The sequence below is a fragment of the Balaenoptera physalus genome (assembly GCF_965194825.1).
Source record: "Balaenoptera physalus genome assembly, chromosome: 8".
In the NCBI taxonomy this organism is placed as follows: Eukaryota; Metazoa; Chordata; class Mammalia; order Artiodactyla; family Balaenopteridae; genus Balaenoptera; species Balaenoptera physalus.
The window spans coordinates 73,874,932-73,894,484 of record NC_138887.1 but is presented as its reverse complement, the minus strand read 5'-3'; the positions used below and the strand labels follow the sequence as shown (position 1 = coordinate 73,894,484).

The following is a 19,553-nucleotide window of genomic DNA, read 5'->3' as shown; positions in this document are numbered from 1 at the left end:
ATTTTGGGAGTTGGTGAAGGTTGTGGGAAGAGTGAGAGAGGAACAAAACCAGGCTTTTCTCTTCTCTTGGCTAAATGCCTGCAAAGAGCTGGTACAAGAATCACAAGAAATGATGTCTGGGACATGTTTCAAAATAATGGGGGGAGGGGCAGGGGGTGTGACAGATGAGCTAAGACGGGCCCTGCACTGGTGACTGTTAAGCTGGTGACTGGGACGGGACTCCATTATCCAGTCTCCATTCTCTCCCCTTGTTATATGTGTTGGAAACTTTCCACCATAACATGTGATATAGACTGAACTCACTTCTGAAGGCCCCTGGAGAAGACAGGGAGGCAGCTAGAACACTGGCGGGCATCCTCCACGTGGCCGAGACAGCCACGCAATGCGACTGCCCATCAGGAGAAGCTGGGCATGAAAATAACCAGTGTTTCTAAACAGGAGCCTCAACACCTAGGATACAAGGGCATGAACGCCAACCTGCAGGCTTTGATTTTAAAAGGAGCTGCTTCTCCTGCAAGTCACGCCTGGTACAGGCTGAGGGACCGGGAGAGGGTGGGGCAGGGGAGCAACAGACATTCATTTATGATTCATTTAATGCTAGATTACTCCAGCACGGGGGACAGGCCAACTGGCTTTCAAAATGCATGATGTTTTTGTATTTTCTTTATAATGGAAAATTTCAAGCACATAAAGTAAACAGAAAGCAGAATACAGTAAGCCCTCCAGGTACCCATCACACCCAGTTGCAACAATTACTTGCCATTCTTATATCCCTAATACTGCCACCCCCTCCCCATCACTCAATTATTCTTTCGGTTTTTAGGTAGGATTTACACCGGCCAGAAATGCATAAACTTTAGCTGTACAATTCTGACAAATGCAGGCACCCATTTAACTCCCACCTCAACTGTGAGGTAGAACATTTCTACCTCCCCAGAAAGTTCTCTGCTGTTCTCATATTTTTACCTTAGCATTGCCTGTTCTAGAATTTAAGCACGAGTTAATTTTAAACTGCACTTATTTGCAAGTTAGTTCTGCATTCATTATTAGTTTTGGGGGCAAGCTAGTTCCCCACCCCCAGCAAGGAACTAGAGAGATCTGGCTTTAACTTTAAAACAATAGCTGGCGTCCCGCAGTGAGAGACTGAGCGAGGAGGCTGGAGCTGCTGCTGGACTGTGCGCATAAGGTATCTTGGTTCCCAGGCCGGAGGTCGGGCCCGAGCTCCTGTGGTGGGAGCTCCGAGTCCAAACTGCTGGACTAACAGAGAACCTCAGACCCCAGGGAATATCAGTCGGAGTGAGGCCTCCCAGAGGTCCTCATCTCAGCACCAAGACCCAGCTCTGTCCAACTGCCTACAAACTCCAGTGCTGGACGTCTCAGGCCAAACAAACAGTAAGACAGGAATACAGCACCACCATCAAAAAAACAAACAAAAAAGAAATGACAAAAAAATTTGTCACAGATGAAAGAGCAAGGTAAAAACCTATAAGACCAAATAAATGAAGACAAAATAGGCAACCTACCTAAAAAAGAATTCAGAGTAATGATAGTAAAGATGACCCAAAATCTCGGAAACAGAATGGAGAAAATACAAGAAACATTTAACAAGGATCTAGAAGAACTAAAGAGCAAACGAACAGTGATGAACAACAGAATTACTGAAATTAAAAATACTCTAGAAGGAATCAATAACAGAATAACTGAGGCAGAAGAACGGATAAGTGAGCTGGAAGATAAAATGGTGGAAATAACTGCCAGAGAGCAGAATAAAGAAAAAAGAATGGAAAGAATTGAGGACAGTCTCAGAGACATCTGGGACAACATTAAACACACCAACATTCGAATTATAGGGGTCCCAGAAGAAGAAGAGAAAAAGAAAGGGTCTGAGAAAATATTTGAAGAGATTATAGTTGAAAACTTCCCTAACATGGAAACAGAAATAGTCAATCAAGTCCAGGAAGCACAGAGAGTCCCATACAGGATAAATTCAAGGAGAAACATGCCAACACACATAGTAATCAAATTATCATAAATTAAATACAAAGAAAAAATATTGAAATCAGCAAGAGAAAAGCAACAAATAACATACAAGGGAATCCCCATAAGGTTAACAGCTGATTTTTCAGCAGAATCTCTGTAAGCCAGAAGGGAGTGGCAGGACATATCTAAAGTGATGAAAGGGAAAAACCTACAACCAAGATTACTCTACCCAGCAAGGATCTCATTCAGATTCCACAGAGAAATTAAAACCTTTACAGACAAGCAAAAGTTAAGAGAATTCAGCACCAACAAATCAGCTTTACAACAAATGCTAAGGAACTTCTCTAGGCAGGAGACACAAGAGAAGGAAAGGACTTACAACAACAAACCCAAAACAATTAAGAAAATGGTCACAGGAACATACATATCGATAACTACCTTAAATGTAAATGGATTACATGCTCCAACCAAAAAACACAGATTGGCTGAATGGATACAAAAACAAGACCCGTACATATGCTGTCTACAAGAGACCCACTTCAAACCAAGGGACACATACAGACTGAAAGTGAGGGGATGGAAAAAGATATTCCATGCAAATGCAAATCAAAAGAAAGCTGGAGCAGCAATACTCATATCAGATAAAATAGACTTTAAAATAAAGACTATTACAAGAGACAAAGAAGGACACTACATAATGATCAAGGGATCAATCCAAGAAGAAGAAATGACAATTGTTAATATTTATGCACCCAACATAGGAGCACCTCAATACATAAGGCAAATGCTAACAGCCACAAAAGGAGAAATCGACAGTAACACAATCATAGCAGGGGACTTTAACACCCCACTTTCACCAATGGACAGATCATCCAAAATGAAAATAAATAAGGAAACACAAGCTTTAAATGATACATTAAACAAGATGGACTTAATTGATATTTATAGGATATTCCATCCAAAAACAACAGGATACACTTTCTTCTCAAGTGCTCATGGAACATTCTCCAGGATAGACCATATCTTGGATCACAAATCAAGCCTTGGTAAATTTAAGAAACTTGAAATTGTATCAAGCATCTTTTCCTACCACAAAGCTATGAGACTAGATATCAATTACAGGAAAAAAAACTGTAAAAAAATACAAACACATGGAGGCTAAACAATATGCTACTAAATAACCAAGAGATCACTGAAGAAATCAAAGAAGAAATCAAAACATACCTAGAAACAAATAACAATGAAAACATGACGACCCAAAACCTATGGGATGCAGCAATCGCAGTTCTAAGAGGGAAGTTTAAAGCAATACAATCCTACCTCAAGAAACAAGAAAAATCTCAAATAAACAACGTAACCGCACACCTAAAGCAATTAGAGAAAGACGAACAAAAAAATCCCCAAAGTTAGCTGAAGGAAAGAAATCATAAAGATCAGATCAGAAATAAATGAAAAAGAAATGTAAGAAACAATAGCAAAGATCAATAAAACTAAAAGCTGTTCTTTGAGAAGATAAACAAAACTGATAAACCATTAGCCAGACTCATCAAGAAAAAAATGGAGAAGACTCAAATCAACAGAATTAGAAATGAAAAAAAAGTAACAACTGACACTGCAGAAATACAAAGGATGATGAGAGATTACTACAAGCAACTATTGCCAATAAAATGGACAACCTGGAAGAAATGGACAAATTCTTAGAAAAGACAATCTTCTGTGACTGAACCAGGAAGAAATAGAAAATATAAACAGACCAATCACAAGCACTGAAATTGAAACTGTGATTAAAAATATTCCAACAAACAAAAGCTCAGGACCAGATGGCTTCACAGGCAAATACTATCAAACATTTAGAGAAGAGCTAACACCCGACCTTCTAAAACTCTTCCAAAATACAGCACAGGGAGGAACACTCCCAAACTCATTCTACGAGGCCACCATCACCCTGATACCAAAACCAGACAAAGATGTCACAAAAAAAGAAAACTACAGGCCAATATCTCTGACGAACATAGATGCAAAAATCCTCAACAAAATACTAGCAAACAAAATCCAACAGCACATGAAAAGGATCATACACCAAGATCAAGTGGGATTTATCCTAGGAATGCAAGGATTCTTCAATATTTGCAAATCAATCAATGTGATACACCAAATTAACAAACTAAAGGATAAAAGCCATATGATAATCTCAATAAACGCAGAAAAACCTTTTGACAAAATTTAACACCCATTTATGATAAAAACTCTCCAGAAAGTGGACATAGAGGGAACCTACCTCAACATAATAAAGGCCATATACCACAAACCCACAGCAAACATCATTCTCAGTGGTGAAAAACTGAAACCATTTCCTCTAAGATCAGGAACAAGACAAGGTTGCCCACTCTCACCACTATTATTCAACATAGTTTTGGAAGTTTTAGCCACAGAAATCAGAGAAGAAAAAGAAGTAAAAGGAATCCAAATGGGAAAAGAAGAAGTAAAACTGTCACTGTTTGCAGATGACATGATACTATACATAGAGAATCCTAAAGATGCTACCAGAAAACTAAAAGAGCCAATCAATGAAATTGGTAGAGTAGTAGGATACAAAATTAATGCACAGAAATCTCTGGCATTCCTATACACTAATGATGAAAAATCTGAAAGTGAAATTAAGGAAACACTCCCATTTACCACTGCAATAAAAAGAATAAAATATCTAGGAATAAACCTACCTAAGGAGACAAAAGACCTGTATGCAGAAAATTATAAGACACTGATGAAAGAAATTAAAGATGATACAAATAGATGGAGAGATATACCATGTTCTTGGATTGGAAGAATCAACATTGTGAAAATGACTCTACTACCCAAAGCAATCTACAGATTCAATACAATCCCTATCAAACTACCACTGGCATTTTTCACAGAAGTAGAACAAAAAGTTTCACAAATTGTATGGAAACACAAAAGACCCCGAATAGCCAAAGCAATCTTGAGAATGAAAAATGGAGCTGGAGGAATTAGGCTCCCTGACTTCAGACTATACTACAAAGCTACAGTAATCAAGACAGTATGGTACTGGCACAAAAAGAGAAATATAGATCAATGGAACAGGATAGAACACCCAGAGATAAACCCACGCACATATGGTCACCTTATCTTTCTTTTTTTTTCTCTTGTTTTTTTTTGTATGTGTCTGCTTCTTTGTGTGATTCTGCCTGTATAGCTTTTCTTTTACCATTTGTCCTAGGGTTCTGTCTGTCCGTTTTTTTTTCTTTTATTAAACTTTTCACTTTTCTTTATTTTATTTATTTATTTTTAATCAGTCATCAATTTTATACACATCAGTGTATACATGTCAATCCCAATCGCCCAATTCAGCACACCACCATCCTCACCGCACCGCGGTTTTCCCTCCTTGCTGTCCATACGTTTGTTCTCTACATCTGTGTCTCAACTTCTGCCCTGCAAACCGGTTCATCTGTGCCGTTTCTCTAGGTTCCACATACATGCGTTAATATACGATATTTGGTTTTCTCTTTCTGAATTACCTCACTCTGTATGACAGTCTCTAGATCCATCCACGACTCAACAAATGACTCAATTTCGTTTCTTTTTATGGCTGAGTAATAGTCTATTGTATACATGTGCCACATCTTCTTTATCCATTCGTCTGTTGATGGGCATTTAGGTTGCTTCCATGACCTGGCTATTGTAAATAGTGCTGCAATGAACATTGGGGTGCATGTGTCTTTTTGAATTACTGTTTTCTCTGGGTATATGCCCAGTAGTGGGATTGCTGGATCATATGGTAATTCTATTTTTAGTTTTTTAAGGAACCTCCATACTGTTCTCCATAGTGGCTGTATCAGTTTACATTCCCACCAACAGTGCAAGAGGGTTCCCTTTTCTCCACACCCTCTCCAGCATTTCTTGTTTGTACATTTTCTGATGATGCCCATTCTAACTGGTGTGAGGTGATACCTCATTGTAGTTTTGATTTGCATTTCTCTAATAATTAGTGATGTTGAGCATCTTTTCATGTGCTTCTTGGCCATCTGTATGTCTCCTTTGGAGAAATGTTTATTTAGATCTTCTGCCCATTTTTGGATTGGGTTGTTTGTTTCTTTAATATTGAGCTGAATGAGCTGTTTATATATTTTGGAGATTAATCCTTTGTCCGTTGATTCATTTGCAAATATTTTCTCCCATTCTGAGGGCTGTCTTTTTGTCTTGTTTATGGTTTCCTTTGTTGTGCAAAAGCTTTGAAGTTTCATTAGGTCCCATTTGTTTATTTTTGGTTTTATTTCCATTACTCTAGGAGGTGGATCAAAAAAGATCTTGCTGTGATTTATGTCAAAGAGCGTTCTTCCTATGTTTTCCTCTAAGAGTTTTATAGCGTCCGGTCTTACATTTAGGTCTCTAATCCATTTTGAGTTTATTTTTGTGTATGGTGTTAGGGAGTATTCTAATTTCATTCTTTTACATGTAGCTGTCCAGTTTTCCCAGCACCACTTATTGAAGAGACTGTCTTTTCTCCATTGTAAATCTTTGCCTCCTTTGTCATAGATTAGTTGACCAGAGGTGCGTGGGTTTATCTCTGGGCTTTCTATCTTGTTCCATTGATCTATATTTCTGTTTTTGTGCCAGTACCCTACTGTCTTGATTACTGTAGCTTTGTAGTATAGTCTGAAGTCAGGGAGTCTGATTCCTCCAGCTCCGTTTTTTCCCCTCAAGACTGCTTTGGTTATTTGGGGTCTTTTGTGTCTCCATACAAATTTTAAGATGATTTGTTCTAGTTCCTTAAAAAATGCCATTGGTAATTTGATAGGGATTGTATTGAATCTGTAGATTGCTTTGGGTAGTATAGTCATTTTCACAATATTGATTCTTCCAATCCAAGAACATGGTATATCTCTCCATCTGTTGGTATCATCTTTAATTTCTTTCATCAGTGTCTTATAATTTTCTGCATACAGGTCTTTTGTCTCCTTAGGTAGGTTTATTCCTAGATATTTTATTCTTTTTGTTGCAGTGGTAAATGGGAGTGTTTCCTTAATTTCACTTTCAGATTTTTCATCATTAGTGTATAGGAATACCAGAGATTTCTGTGCATTAATTTTGCATCCTGCAACTTTACCAAATTCATTGATTAGCTCTAGTAGTTTTCTGGTAGCATCTTTAGGATTCTGTATGTATAGTATCATGTCATCTGCAAACAGTGACAGTTTTACTTCTTCTTTTCCCATTTGGATTCCTTTTACTTCTTTTTCTTCTCTAATTTCTGTGGCTAAAACTTCCAAAACTATGTTGAATAATAGTGGTGAGAGTGGGCAACCTTGTCTTGTTCCTGATCTTAGAGGAAATGGTTTCAGGTTTTCACCATTGAGAATGATGTTTGCTGTGGGTTTGTGGTATATGGCCTTTATTATGTTGAGGTAGGTTCCCTCTATGTCCACTTTCTGGAGAGTTTTTAATCATAAATGGGTGTTGAATTTTGTCAAAAGCTTTTTCTGCATCTATTGAGATGATCATATGGTTTTTATTCTTCAATTTGTTAATATGGTGTATCACATTGATTGATTTGCATATACTGAAGAATCCTTGCATCCCTGGGATAAATCCCAGTTGATCGTGGTGTATGATCCTTTTAATGTGTTGCTGGATTCTGTTTGCTAGTATTTTGTTGAGGATTTCTGCATCTATATTCATCAGTGATATTGGTCTGTAATTTTCTTTTTTTTGTAGTATCTTTGTCTGATTTTGGTATCAGGGTGATGGTGGCCTCATAGAATGAGTTTGGGAGTGTTCCTTCCTCTGCAATTTTTTGGAAGAGTTTGAGAAGGATGGTTGTTAGCTCTTCTCTAAATGTTTGATAGAATTCACCTGTGAAGCCATCTGGTCCTGGACTTTTGTTTGTTGGAAGATTTTTAATCACAGTTTCAATTTCATTACTTGTGATTAGTCTGTTCATATTTTCTGTTTCTTCCTGGTTCAGGCTTGGAAGGTTATACCTTTCTAAGAATTTGTCCATTTCTTCCAGGTTGTCCGTTTTATTGGCATAGAGTTGCTTGTAGTAGTCTTTCAGGATGCTTTGTATTTCTGCAGTGTCTGTTGTAACTTCTCCATTTTCGTTTCTGATTTTATTGATTTGAGTCCTCTCCCTCTTTTGCTTGATGAGTCTGGCTAATGGCTTATCAATTTTGTTTATCTTCTCAAAGAACCAGCTTTTAGTTTTACTGATCTTTGCTATCTTTTTCTTTGTTTCTATTTCATTTATTTCTGCTCTGATCTTTATGATTTCTTTCCTTCTGCTAACTTTGGGTTTTGTTTGTTCTTCTTTCTCTAGTTTCTTTAGGTGTAAGGTTAGATTGTTTACTTGAGATTTTTCTTGTTTCCTGAGGTAGGCTTGTATAGCTATAAACTTCCCTCTTAGAACTGCTTTTGCTGCATCCCACAGGTTTTGGATTGTTGTGTTTTCATTGTCATTTGTCTCTAGGTATTTTTTTATTTCCTCTTTGATTTCTTCAATGATCTCTTGGTTATTTAGTAACATATTGTTTAGCCTCCATGTGTTTGTGGTTTTTACGTTTTTTCCCCTGTAATTCATTTCTAATCTCATAGCATTGTGGTCAGAAAAGATGCTTGATATGATTTCAATTTTCTTAAATTTACTGAGGCTTGATTTGTGACCCAAGATGTGATCTATCCTGGAGAATGTTCCGTGTGCACTTGAGAAGAAAGTGTAATCTACTGTTTTTGGATGGAATGTCCTCTAAATATCAATTAAATCTATCTGGTCTATTGTGTCATTTAAAGCGTCTGTTTCCTTATTTATTTTCATTTTGGATGATCTGCCCATTGGTGTAAGTGAGGTGTTAAAGTCCCCCACTATTACTGTGTTACTGTCAATTTCCTCTTTTATAGCTGTTAGCAGTTGCCTTATGAATTGAGGTACTCCTATGTTGGGTGCATATATATTTATAATTGTTATATCTTCTTCTTGGATTGATCCCTTGATCATTATGTAGTGCCCTTCCTTGTCTCTTGTAACATTCTTTATTTTAAAGTCTATTTTATCTGATATGAGTATAGCTATTCCAGCTTTCTTTTGATTTCCATTTGCATGGAATATCTTTTTCTATCCCCTCACTTTCAGTCTGTATGTGTCTCTAGGTCTAAAGTGGGTCTCTTGTAGACAGCATATATATGGGTCTTGTTTTTGTATCCATTCAGCAAGCCTGTGTCTTTTGGTTGGAGCATTTAATCCATTCACGTTTAAGGTAATTATCGATATGTATGTTCCTATGACCATTTTCTTAATTGTTTTGGGTTTGGTTTTGTAGGTCCTTTTCTTCTCTTGTGTTTCCCACTTAGAGAAGTTCCTGTAGCATTTGTTGTAGAGCTGGTTTGCTGGTGCTGAATTCTCTTAGCTTTTGTTTGTCTGTAAAGCTTTTGATTTCTCCATCAAATCTAAATGAGATCCTTGCTGGGTAGAGTAATCTTGGTTGTAGGTTCTTCCCTTTCATCACTTTAAGTATATTCTGCCACTCCCTTCTGGCTTGTAGAGTTTCAGCTGAGAAAACAGCTGTTAACCTTATGGGAGTTCCCTTGTATGTTATTTGTTGTTTTTCCCTTGCTGCTTTTAATAATTTTTCTTTGTGTTTAATTTTTGCCAATTTGATTACTATGTGTCTCGGTGTGTTTCTCCTTGGGTTTATCCTGTATGGGACCCTCTGTGCTTCCTGGACTTGGGTGGCTATTTCCTTTCCCATGTTAGGGAAGTTTTCGACTATAATCTCTTCAAATATTTTCTCGGGTCCTTTCTCTCTCTCTTCTCCTTCTGGGACCCCTATAATGCGAATGTTGTTGCGTTTAATGTTGTCCCAGAGGTCTCTTAGGCTGTCTTCATTTCTTTTCATTCTTTTTTCTTTATTCTGTTCTGCAGCAGTGAATTCCACCCTTCTGTCTTCCAGGTCACTTATCCATTCTTCTGCCTCAGTTATTCTGCTATTGATTCCTTCTAGTGGAGTTTTCTTTTCAGTTATTGTATTGGTCATCTCTGTTTGTTTGTTCTTTAATTCTTCTAGATCTTTGTTAATCATTTCTTGCATCTTCTCGATCTTTGCCTCCATTCTTTTTCCGAGGTCCTGGATCATCTTCACTATCATTATTCTGAATTCTTTTTCTGGAAGCTTGCCTATCTCCACTTCATTTAGTTGTTTTTCTGGGGTTTTTTCTTGTTCCTTCATCTGGTATATAGCCCTCTGACTTTTCATCTTGTCTCTCTTTCCGTGAATGTGGTTTTTGTTCCACAGGCTGCAGGATTGTAGTTTTTCTTGCTTCTGCTGTCTGCCCTCTGGTGGTTGAGGGTATCTAAGAGGCTTGATCTGGTCACCTTATCTTTGATAAAGGAGGTAAGAATATACAGTGGAGAAAAGACAGCCTCTTCAATAAGTGGTGCTGGGAAAACTGGACAGGTACATGTAAAAGTATGAAATTAGAACACTCCCTAACACCATGCACAAAAATAAACTCAAAATGGATTAAAGACCTAAATGTAAGGGCAGACACTATCAAAACTCTTAGAGGAAAACATAGGCAGAACACTCTATGACATAAATCACATCAAGATCCCTTTTGACCCACCTCTGAAAGAAATTGAAATAAAAACAAAAATAAACAAATGGGACCTAATGAAACTTAAAAGCTTTTGCACAGCAAAGGAAACCATAAACAAGACCAAAAGACAACCCTCAGAATGGGAGAAAATATTTGCAAATGAAGCAACTGACAAAGGATTAATCTCCAAAATTTACAAGCAGCTCATGCAGCTCAATATCAAAAAAACAAACAACCCAATCCAAAAATGGGCAGAAGACCTAAATAGACATTTCTCCAAAGAAGATATACACATTGCCAACAAACACATGAAAGAATGCTCAACATCATTAATCATTAGAGAAATGCAAATCAAAACTACAATGAGATATCATCTCACACCGGTCAGAATGGCCATCATCAAAAAATCTAGAAACAATAAATGCTGGAGAGGGTGTGGAGAAAAGGGAACCCTCTTGCACTGTTGGTGGGAATGTAAACTGATACAGCCACTATGGAGAACAGTATGGAGGTTCCTTAAAAAACTAAAAATAGAACTACCATATGACCCAGCAATCCCAGTACTGGGCATATACCCTGAGAAAGCCATAATTCAAAAAGAGTCATGTACCACAATGTTCATTGCAGCACTATTTACAATAGCCAGGACATGGAAGCAACCTAAGTGTCCATCGACAGATGAATGGATAAAGAAGATGTGGCACATATATACAATGGAATATTACTCAGCCATACAAAAGAAACGAAATTGAGTTATTTGTAGTGAGGTGGATGGACCTAGAGTCTGTCATACAGAGTGAAATAAGTCAGAAAGAGAAAAACAAACACCGTATGCTAACACATATATATGGAATCTAAAAAAAAAGAACCTAGGGGCAGGACAGGAATAAAGACGCAGATGCAGAGAATGGAGTTGAGGACACAGGGATGGGGAAGGGTAAGCTGGGACGAGGAGAGAGAGTGGCATGGACATATATACACTACCAAATGTAAAATAGATAGTTAGTGGGAAGCAGCTGCATGGCATAGGGAGATCAGCTCAGTGCTTTGCGACCACCTAGAGGGGTGGGATAGGGAGGGTGGGAGGGAGACGCAAGAGGGAGGGGATATGGGGATATATGTATACGTACAGCTGATTTACTTTGTTGTACAGCAGAAACTAACACAACACTGTAAAGCAATTATACTCCAATAAAGATGTTAAGAAAACAATTAAAAAAAAAACAGCTGGCAAACCAGGGCACTAGCCCAGGTCCTGCTGCCCAAGCAGGTAACTCTGGCCCAGTCCATGAGCTCTTCTGGGCCTTCAATTCATAGAAAGGCAGTTTTCAGCCAGGCACCCCCTCCATTCACACGTTGCTGGGTAGTCAAAGGCCCTGGGGGAGGAACACCATGGCTGAGGTCAAGCTTGAATCACCTGGAGGTCTTCTAAACTGCAGAACCCATCCCAGGCCCCAGTTGAGAGGCTCTGATTCAGCCAGTCTGGGGTGGGCCCTGAAATCTACATTGTAACAAGCAACGAGGTAACTGATACAGTCACTGGGATGAGAAACTCAGCTCTAAAGAAAGGCTGAGAAGCTCTTCCTTCAGATGAGCCTTCAGGCTTCTGCCTCCCCAACACGCCCAAGGCCTACTTCATGATCTAGCAGTCTTCCGTTATGTCCTCTGGAAGACAGGACTTTCCTGGGGATTCAACACCCAGCCCAGGGGCACTGAGAGCAAATCATCGGTTGAATATTTATTAACATGCCAGGAATGGTCCTAGTCCTTTAACATACAGCATTATTTAATCCTCAAACTCTCCCAGAAAGAGGTTAATATTCTCCTTTTACAATTTGGATACCACGGCTCATGGAGGTTGCCCAGGAAGAGACGGAGCTGGGATGGGGTGACGACTAGTTTTAGGTGTCAGCGTGGCCAGGCTATTGTACCTAGAAGTCAATCAAACATTAACCTAGGCGTTGCTGTGAAGGTATTTTGTAGATGTGGCTAACTGCTGTGGCTAACCCACCAGGTGACCTTCAGTAGAAGAGATTAACTTCGGTAATCTGAGTGGGCCTTATCTCATCCAATCAGTTGAAAGAAAGCCTTTAAGGGCAAAAGTGAGGTTTCCCTGAGGAAGAAATTCTGCCTCAAGCCTGCAGCATTAGCTCCTGCTGGTGGTTTCCAGCTGCCCTAGAGTCTGGATGTGCCCAGCCTCCACAAACACGCTAGCCAATTCCTTGAAATAAGTCTCTTAAAACACACACACACACACCTCTCATGCTGGCTGTGTTCTCTAGAGAATGCTGGCTGATGCCGATGGGAACCCGGGTGCACCCAATCTCAAAAGGCCGTGCCTTGCTTCTAGCCACTGCCCATACTCTGCCAACTCAACCAAAAACCACCCAGCTATGTACCTGAGCCTCAGCCTGCTCCAATTCTCCAGAAGTGTATTTGAATATTAATGCAGATCCTTAACTAGATTTTGAGAATAAATTATTCATATCGAAAGGCTGCCACAAATGGGAGAAGCTTGTTTTTACGTTTTAAGTTTTGTAGTGGGTGGGAGGGAGGTATGGTTTACTCAGTGCTTAAGAACAGTGACCTGTGTATTCTGGGCAAGGTCACTAACAAGGTCACTATCACTTTAGGCAATCCTGAGTTTCACCACCTGATTAATTATGATGCCAACCTGCAAGTCTGCTTGCCACTGCCCCATCCACTCAAATTGGCATTAAGTGGTCAGATGGCCCATCAGGATTTCAGATATGACTACTTTCTGGTTGGGACTCTGGCCTTGAAGGTCCCAAGACATATTCAAGCTCACAGCATCTTGGAAGTTCTGCAGAGCCAACGTGGAGGATGGATGAGGAGCGCTGAACTGGCCTCTGCTCCCAACCCCGTCCCTGGGCGCCGTTTGCAGGTTAAAAGCAAAGATCCAGTTTCCACACTCAAGACACTGCGGTTCAAAGTAGAGGATGCAAGTCCCACAGAAGAAATGTCACAAAGTGCAATAGGGTCAAAGGAAAGAACAGGAAATGCTTGTAGATGAGGTGATAGTGGAGAGAAGTCAGAATTTAACAGTAAAAGACTTGAGAGGAATGAAAGGAGGCATTCTGGGCAAAGGCAACAAAGTAAAAGGCAGGAAAGCACTGGGCTGTCTGGGGAAAAGGAAGGGAGAAGGTTATAGTGGGAAAGTAGGCTACAGGTGGAGGACCAGAGGGAGATGAGCTCAGCTAGGGGAGCCAAACGGGGAGCCTTGAATGACAAAATATCAAATTGGTAGGTAATGAGGAGCTAGTGGAAGCTCCCCAGATGAAAATGGTAAGGACCAAGGCGTGCTTTGGAAACCTGCACGTGGCAACGGAACGCACAGGAATAAGTTGGGAAGGGGCATTACAGAGGCCCCGCTGAATTAACAGCAGCTGCTAACGTTATCGAGGGCTTACCATGTACCAACCCTGCTGAACCTGCGTGATCTCTTTTAACCCTCACAACAGCTCCTGAAGGTACTCTTACCATCCCATTTTACAGATATGAGAGCCAAGGCACGGGGAGGTCAAGAACTGTGCTCTGGGTCATATAACGAGTCAGCGGTGAGCTGAGACCTACAGCTACCCAAGCTGGTCTAACTCCAGGCCCAGCACACTGACCACTAGAACAGCCTGCCTGGGTCTGCTCACCGGTGCAGATTCTGAGTTGAGCTGAGAAGTAGGGGGAACGAAGAGGAGACTCATACACCGCAGAGATGACCTCTCTGTAACCTACCACTTCAGGTGAAGGGGGCTGACTGGAAGAAGTCTGGAATAAGGTTCCTGTGGGCTGTGGCACATCAAGCCACCAAAAAACCCCAATTTGCTCATGAACTTATACCAAGTCCTTCTGCAAATGCCACTACGCATAGCCTAACTGTGTCCAGGACGGCTGACTTAGTTTTCAACAACTGGAGCATACTTGATAAGCAAGCTGAACACCCCAAGAGGTGCCAGGAAAGAGAGATGGTGACTGCATAACAGATTGGATTGAGTCCCTTGAAATTCATGTTGAAGTCATAGCCCTCAGTACCCCAGAATGTGACCTTATTTGGAAACTGGGTCGTTGCTGACGTGATTAGTTAGGATGAGTAGGGTGGGTCCCTAATCCTATATGACTGGTGTCCTATAAAGAGGGAAATCTGGCTACAGACATGTGTACAGGGACAATGCCACGTGCAGAAGGCAGAGACTGGGGTGATGCAGTAGAAACCAAGGGTTGCCAAAGATTGCCAGCAAACTACCAGAAGCTAGGAGCGAAGGAACCCTGCTGAGACCTTATCTCCAACTTTTTGCCCCCAGAACTGTGAGACAATATATTTCTGTTGTTTAAGCCACCTGGTTTGTGGTACTTTGTCACAGCAGCCCTAGGACACTAATGCAGTGATGCATGCCATCCTTTCCAATAAGAAGACCATAGGTGCATCTTCACTGCATATTTTAGTAAGTAAAATAAAGTCTACTGTGAAACCTTGTACTGCAACGGATGTAATTACATATAAGACTATCTCTGTATCATGGTTGTGAGCTGAAAACTGGCAAGTGTTTGATATTTCATCTATCTCCAATTGCCCGGGCATCAGGGACTATCTTTGATTTTGAAACAAAAACCAACTTTTACTTTATCAATCAAGGACCTTCTTTCCCTTCCCTTTACTTTTAGAAGCAAATATTGACTGTATCAGATTCTTCCTGTGACCTGAAGAAACCAAGTCCAAAGGACAGTAAATCTGAGGTCCTGCTGTACCCCTCTCCCAGCAGAGGGTCCCCGTCTGTCCCAAGGCATGAAACCACAACAAGATGACCACAGCCCCTCTCAGTTTTAAAGTGGCAACAGTTCTCTGAAATACGGATGCTGGCTTTTAGCAGTCACCCCATCTTCAAATATGCTCACACACACAGCTCTGCAACAACTGTTCATTTCATTGTTTAACCCATGCATGACTTTGAAGAACATGCGCTTCATGGGTTGGGAGTGAATGGCTGTGGTTACGAAGGGAAGTTTGTCTACCCTGGGGAATTCCACATACTGTTTGCAGCTAATGATTAGCCCCACTAAGAAGTGAAACCAAAGCAGTACTTCTTTTGATACTTGGAAAATCCCCTACTCCAAAATATATTTGCACATGTACAAAAATCATGGAAAGTTACACTATAAAACTGGAATCTCCTACAACTCAAATGTAAGCCACCAGAATTATCTATTTTAAAACAAAACAAACCTATGATGTTCCTATGGGGCACAGCACTCACTCTCTTAGAAGTTAACATTTATTGAGCATTTAAGACGGGACAGGCACAGTTCTAAGCCTGTTGCATGGAATGAATTGTTTAATTCTCACAACAACCCCCTGTGGTAGGCACCATTGTGCAGGTGCGAATGAAGCACAGACTGGTTAAGAAATGGCCCGAGGTCACACAGCAATGCGTGGTAGAGCTGGGATCCCAAACCAGGCAGTCTGGCTCCAACACACCCCACCCCCTTAACAAACAAACAACCAAGCCAGACATATAGACAAACAAGACAAAAGGGAATAATGTGAGTGGGGACAGGTTAAGGAGGGTGGGTTGAGGATGGGAGCAAAAGAAGAGAACAACAATTACATCCCAGGCACTGGGCTGGCACTTCCCACGTGCTTTTCCTACTTAACTGGCACAACACCCTTGAGGGTAAGCATTACTTTCCCACTCAACAGATGAGACACTGAGACTTGGGGAGATTAAAGTAACCTATATGAGGGCAGATTATTATGTGATGCTCCAACATGCAGCTTTGCTGACTGCAAACACCAGTGCTGTTTTTTCAGCTCATTTTCTCCAGAGTCATGGTTTCAAATCGTAACTTTGGCATTATGGATGGTACACTCTGCTTTTAAAAGTCAATCCAGCATTGGAGAGCAGTGGTGCCGGGGTCAGGAGTGGGGCGCATTGCCCCATTCCAGCTGCAAGCTTGCACAGAAAACCTGAGTACAGCGTAGATGCTTAATGTGCCAGCCTGGGAGCCAGGAAGCTCAGGGTCTAGACCCACTTCTGGCACTCATTAACTGTGCTGGTTTAGCCAAGCCCCCCAACCTCGCTGGGCCTCTATTTTCCTTAAATACGAATTGGATATAAGGATGCCTGGCCTGTGGACCTCACAAGGGCATGTAAAAGGTGTTACCCATAAAGGTGAATTGGCTGTGAAAACCGTAAGGTGCTCGACAGCTGATCATCGTCAGAATGAACAAAACCAGGTCATCCCAGCAGCTACCACGGTCCAGCAGGTCCACACATGCCAGCTGGGGAAGGCACCACCAGAAGAATGGCCCGGTGTGAACCTCACCCTCTCCCCTAGGAAATCTGGGCTCAAGGGTATCCACGGTCTGGCTGGGCCTAGGTCCTCAGAGCTGCCCCCAAGGCAGGCTTGCTGCTCTAACTAGGTATCAACCAGGAGAGGCTGGGCCGGGGAGGGAAGTCCTTGAAGAGCGAACAGCCTCGTCTCCCTCCCTGCACATTTTGCAGGCCGGCTGGCATTCAGCTGTGATAAGGGCAGGGTGCCATCTGGGCCGGCAGCCCGCACTGGCTTCCATCCATGTATGTCGCAGGATCGGGAAAGGTAGCAGTGCAGCGCGTACCACTCCTGCAGGGGCAGGGGATTCAGGGGAGACCACCCCACAGGGTAGAGAGAGACTGGACGAGTGAGCTGAAAGAATTTTCCCCTCCTGGTGTTCTGAACAGACAGGAGCCCACCGAGACTCTCACCCACCCCCTCGCCATTAGTTCCGGCCCCAGGAAGAGGAAGGGATCAGATCTGCATAACACTGAATCACCCAGCACTTCGGCACAATGACCCCTCCAGGAGAGGGTGGAGAAGCTCGTCTGGCAACTGCCTACAAAAACAGGGCAATTCTGAAGAGCAGCAAACAAACCAGTCTGGCCCCAATTCCCATTTTGCATAAGATTGCAGTCCACAAAAAACAACGTCCAAGGAACTCTTGTTGATTACTACCGATTGTGAACACTAAGGTTTGGGCCAAGAGAGAATGAAAAAGGTCCCTTTGAGGGAACTTTGGATAAGGCCATTTTGTGGAGATTGCTGTGCGGCGTCTTTAGACACCAACTCGCCATTGGGAGCCCCAGATGCTTCAGTCAACAGATCTCGGTGAACTTTGTTTTAAAAGAAAGTTACACTGAAAGGTTTGAACCTACAAACCAAAGGGGACTTGTTAGTCACTAGGTGACTGTCAGGGTACCTGTTTTCTTTATGCTAAAAAGGGATTACACAAGTTCCGGGGGGAGGAGGATTGTTAGGCGTGGGGGATGGTTAAGTACGAGCACGTCCGTTTGTGCGCTAGCCTCGGAGCTGACACTGACCACAGCTGCTTAATCCAGGGACGCATCAAAAAACGAACTGCAATGGGTTAAAATCTAGAGGGGGCCACCGCGTTGGGCCGGGTGCGTGGTTCTTAAGAGAAACGTGCATCCTCCCGGAGGCCAAAGCCTCCTTCGGTTCCAGAAAAAGACATCTCAGCTTACACGAGGTACCGAACGAAGAGAGTGGGCCAGAAAATTTCCAGCATACCGTCTCCCCTCCCCACTCCCGAACTACCCTTGATCACCGTCAAACACAGGAAAGGTGTTCTCTAAAACCTAACGGATGCTTTCACGCACTTCATTCCCAAAAGCGTTAAGAGCCACAGCGACAGCACTAGGAGGCTTCGTTCGGATTCACAAAAAAGAGGCGCACAGTCGCCCGCAAACCCGCAACCCCCCGGGGGCGGAGGGTGGAAGAACGCAGGTGTGCCCCCCCAGGTCCCTCGCTACCCTCCAGGGCTCCCGGCCAGGTCCCCCAGCACCCCGCTCGCGTCCCGCTCTCCTGTTACCTCGCTTGCGTGTCCGCCGGCGTCCGACACTTGAGCCGTCGGTTCCGCGGGAGCCTTCTCCTCCTCCCCGGCGGCCAAGGGGCTACTCGGAGCCGCTCTGGGATTCCCGCCGCTACCCGGCGCAGCCTGGCTAACGCCGTTCACGCCGGCGCCCACTCCTCCGGCCGAAGAGGCGGCGGCGGCGCCGAGCAGCGCGTGGGCCCCGTCGGCGTCCCCGGCAGCCACGCTGTGCACCAGCCACGCGTCCACTCGGGTGCAGGGGATGAAGGGGACCCCCAGCGCGCGTACCTCCCGGAGCAGCTGGCCCTCCGGCGGCGCCACGGGGTCCCGCTCCCGGCCCTTGGGGTGCAGGAGCTCGGCGCGCCCCCACCCTCCCGAGGCCGGGAAGGGGCTGAGCGCGTAGGCAGGGCTCGTCGGGCCGCCCGGGAGCAGAAGCTCATCTCCGAGCAGGGTCCGCGGCGGGAGCAGCAGGTAGAGGTCCAGGTCCAAGTCCAGGCGAAGCCCCGCCAAGCTCAGCAGGATGGTGAGGTGCAGGAGGCTGCCGTCGTCCGACCACCACGGCTTCAGGTACTTCATCCCCCGCCGCGCGCCCGGGGACGCCCCTGCCGGCGCCAGCGGGTCCCTGAGCGCCGGCCGCCGCTTGGGCACGTGCGGTCGCTGAGCGCCGCCGGCACCTGCCCGGAAGAGACAGAAACAATGGACCCGGGCGTGCAGCGGCCGTCTGGGACCCCCGGAGCCTCCCAGGTGCCTGCGGCTCCGGAGAGACGGAGGAGGAGCCACCTGCGCGCAGAAATCACCAGCTTAGGCGCCCCGCTGCCCCGCAGCGCCGCGCTGCAACCAGGCCCCGCCCCGGGCCGCGGGCGCCGCCGCCGGGGACGCGCCCACTGCCGCCCCAGGCCCGCGCGGGGCGGGGCTCCCAGGCTCAAAGGCTCTTTATTCGGGGGGAACGCAAAGCTTTCTGGGAGCAGAAGTTGTTCTGGGCGCCAAGTGGCCCCCAACCCTGTGGCCGTGGGCTGGGCGGTTGTGGCTGAATGCGCGGGTTGGGAGTAGGGGGTCCGGGGTAAAGGTGGGTGGGAATGGACAGGAT

The 19,553-nt window shown here is 43.7% G+C and overlaps 1 protein-coding gene across 2 annotated transcripts in view; it reads right to left on the bottom strand.

The window, feature by feature from the left end:
- Positions 1–19,198, bottom strand: part of NFE2L3 (NFE2 like bZIP transcription factor 3) — a 36,977-nt gene extending 17,779 nt beyond the window's left edge. For both annotated transcript variants that reach the window (XM_082471845.1, XM_082471846.1), the window contains exon 1: positions 18,467–19,198. In XM_082471845.1, coding sequence (XP_082327971.1) covers positions 18,467–19,042 — 576 coding nt within the window. In that variant the 5' untranslated portion in view covers positions 19,043–19,198. The remainder of the gene's footprint in view (positions 1–18,466) is intronic.
- Positions 19,199–19,553: the final 355 nt, after the last annotated feature.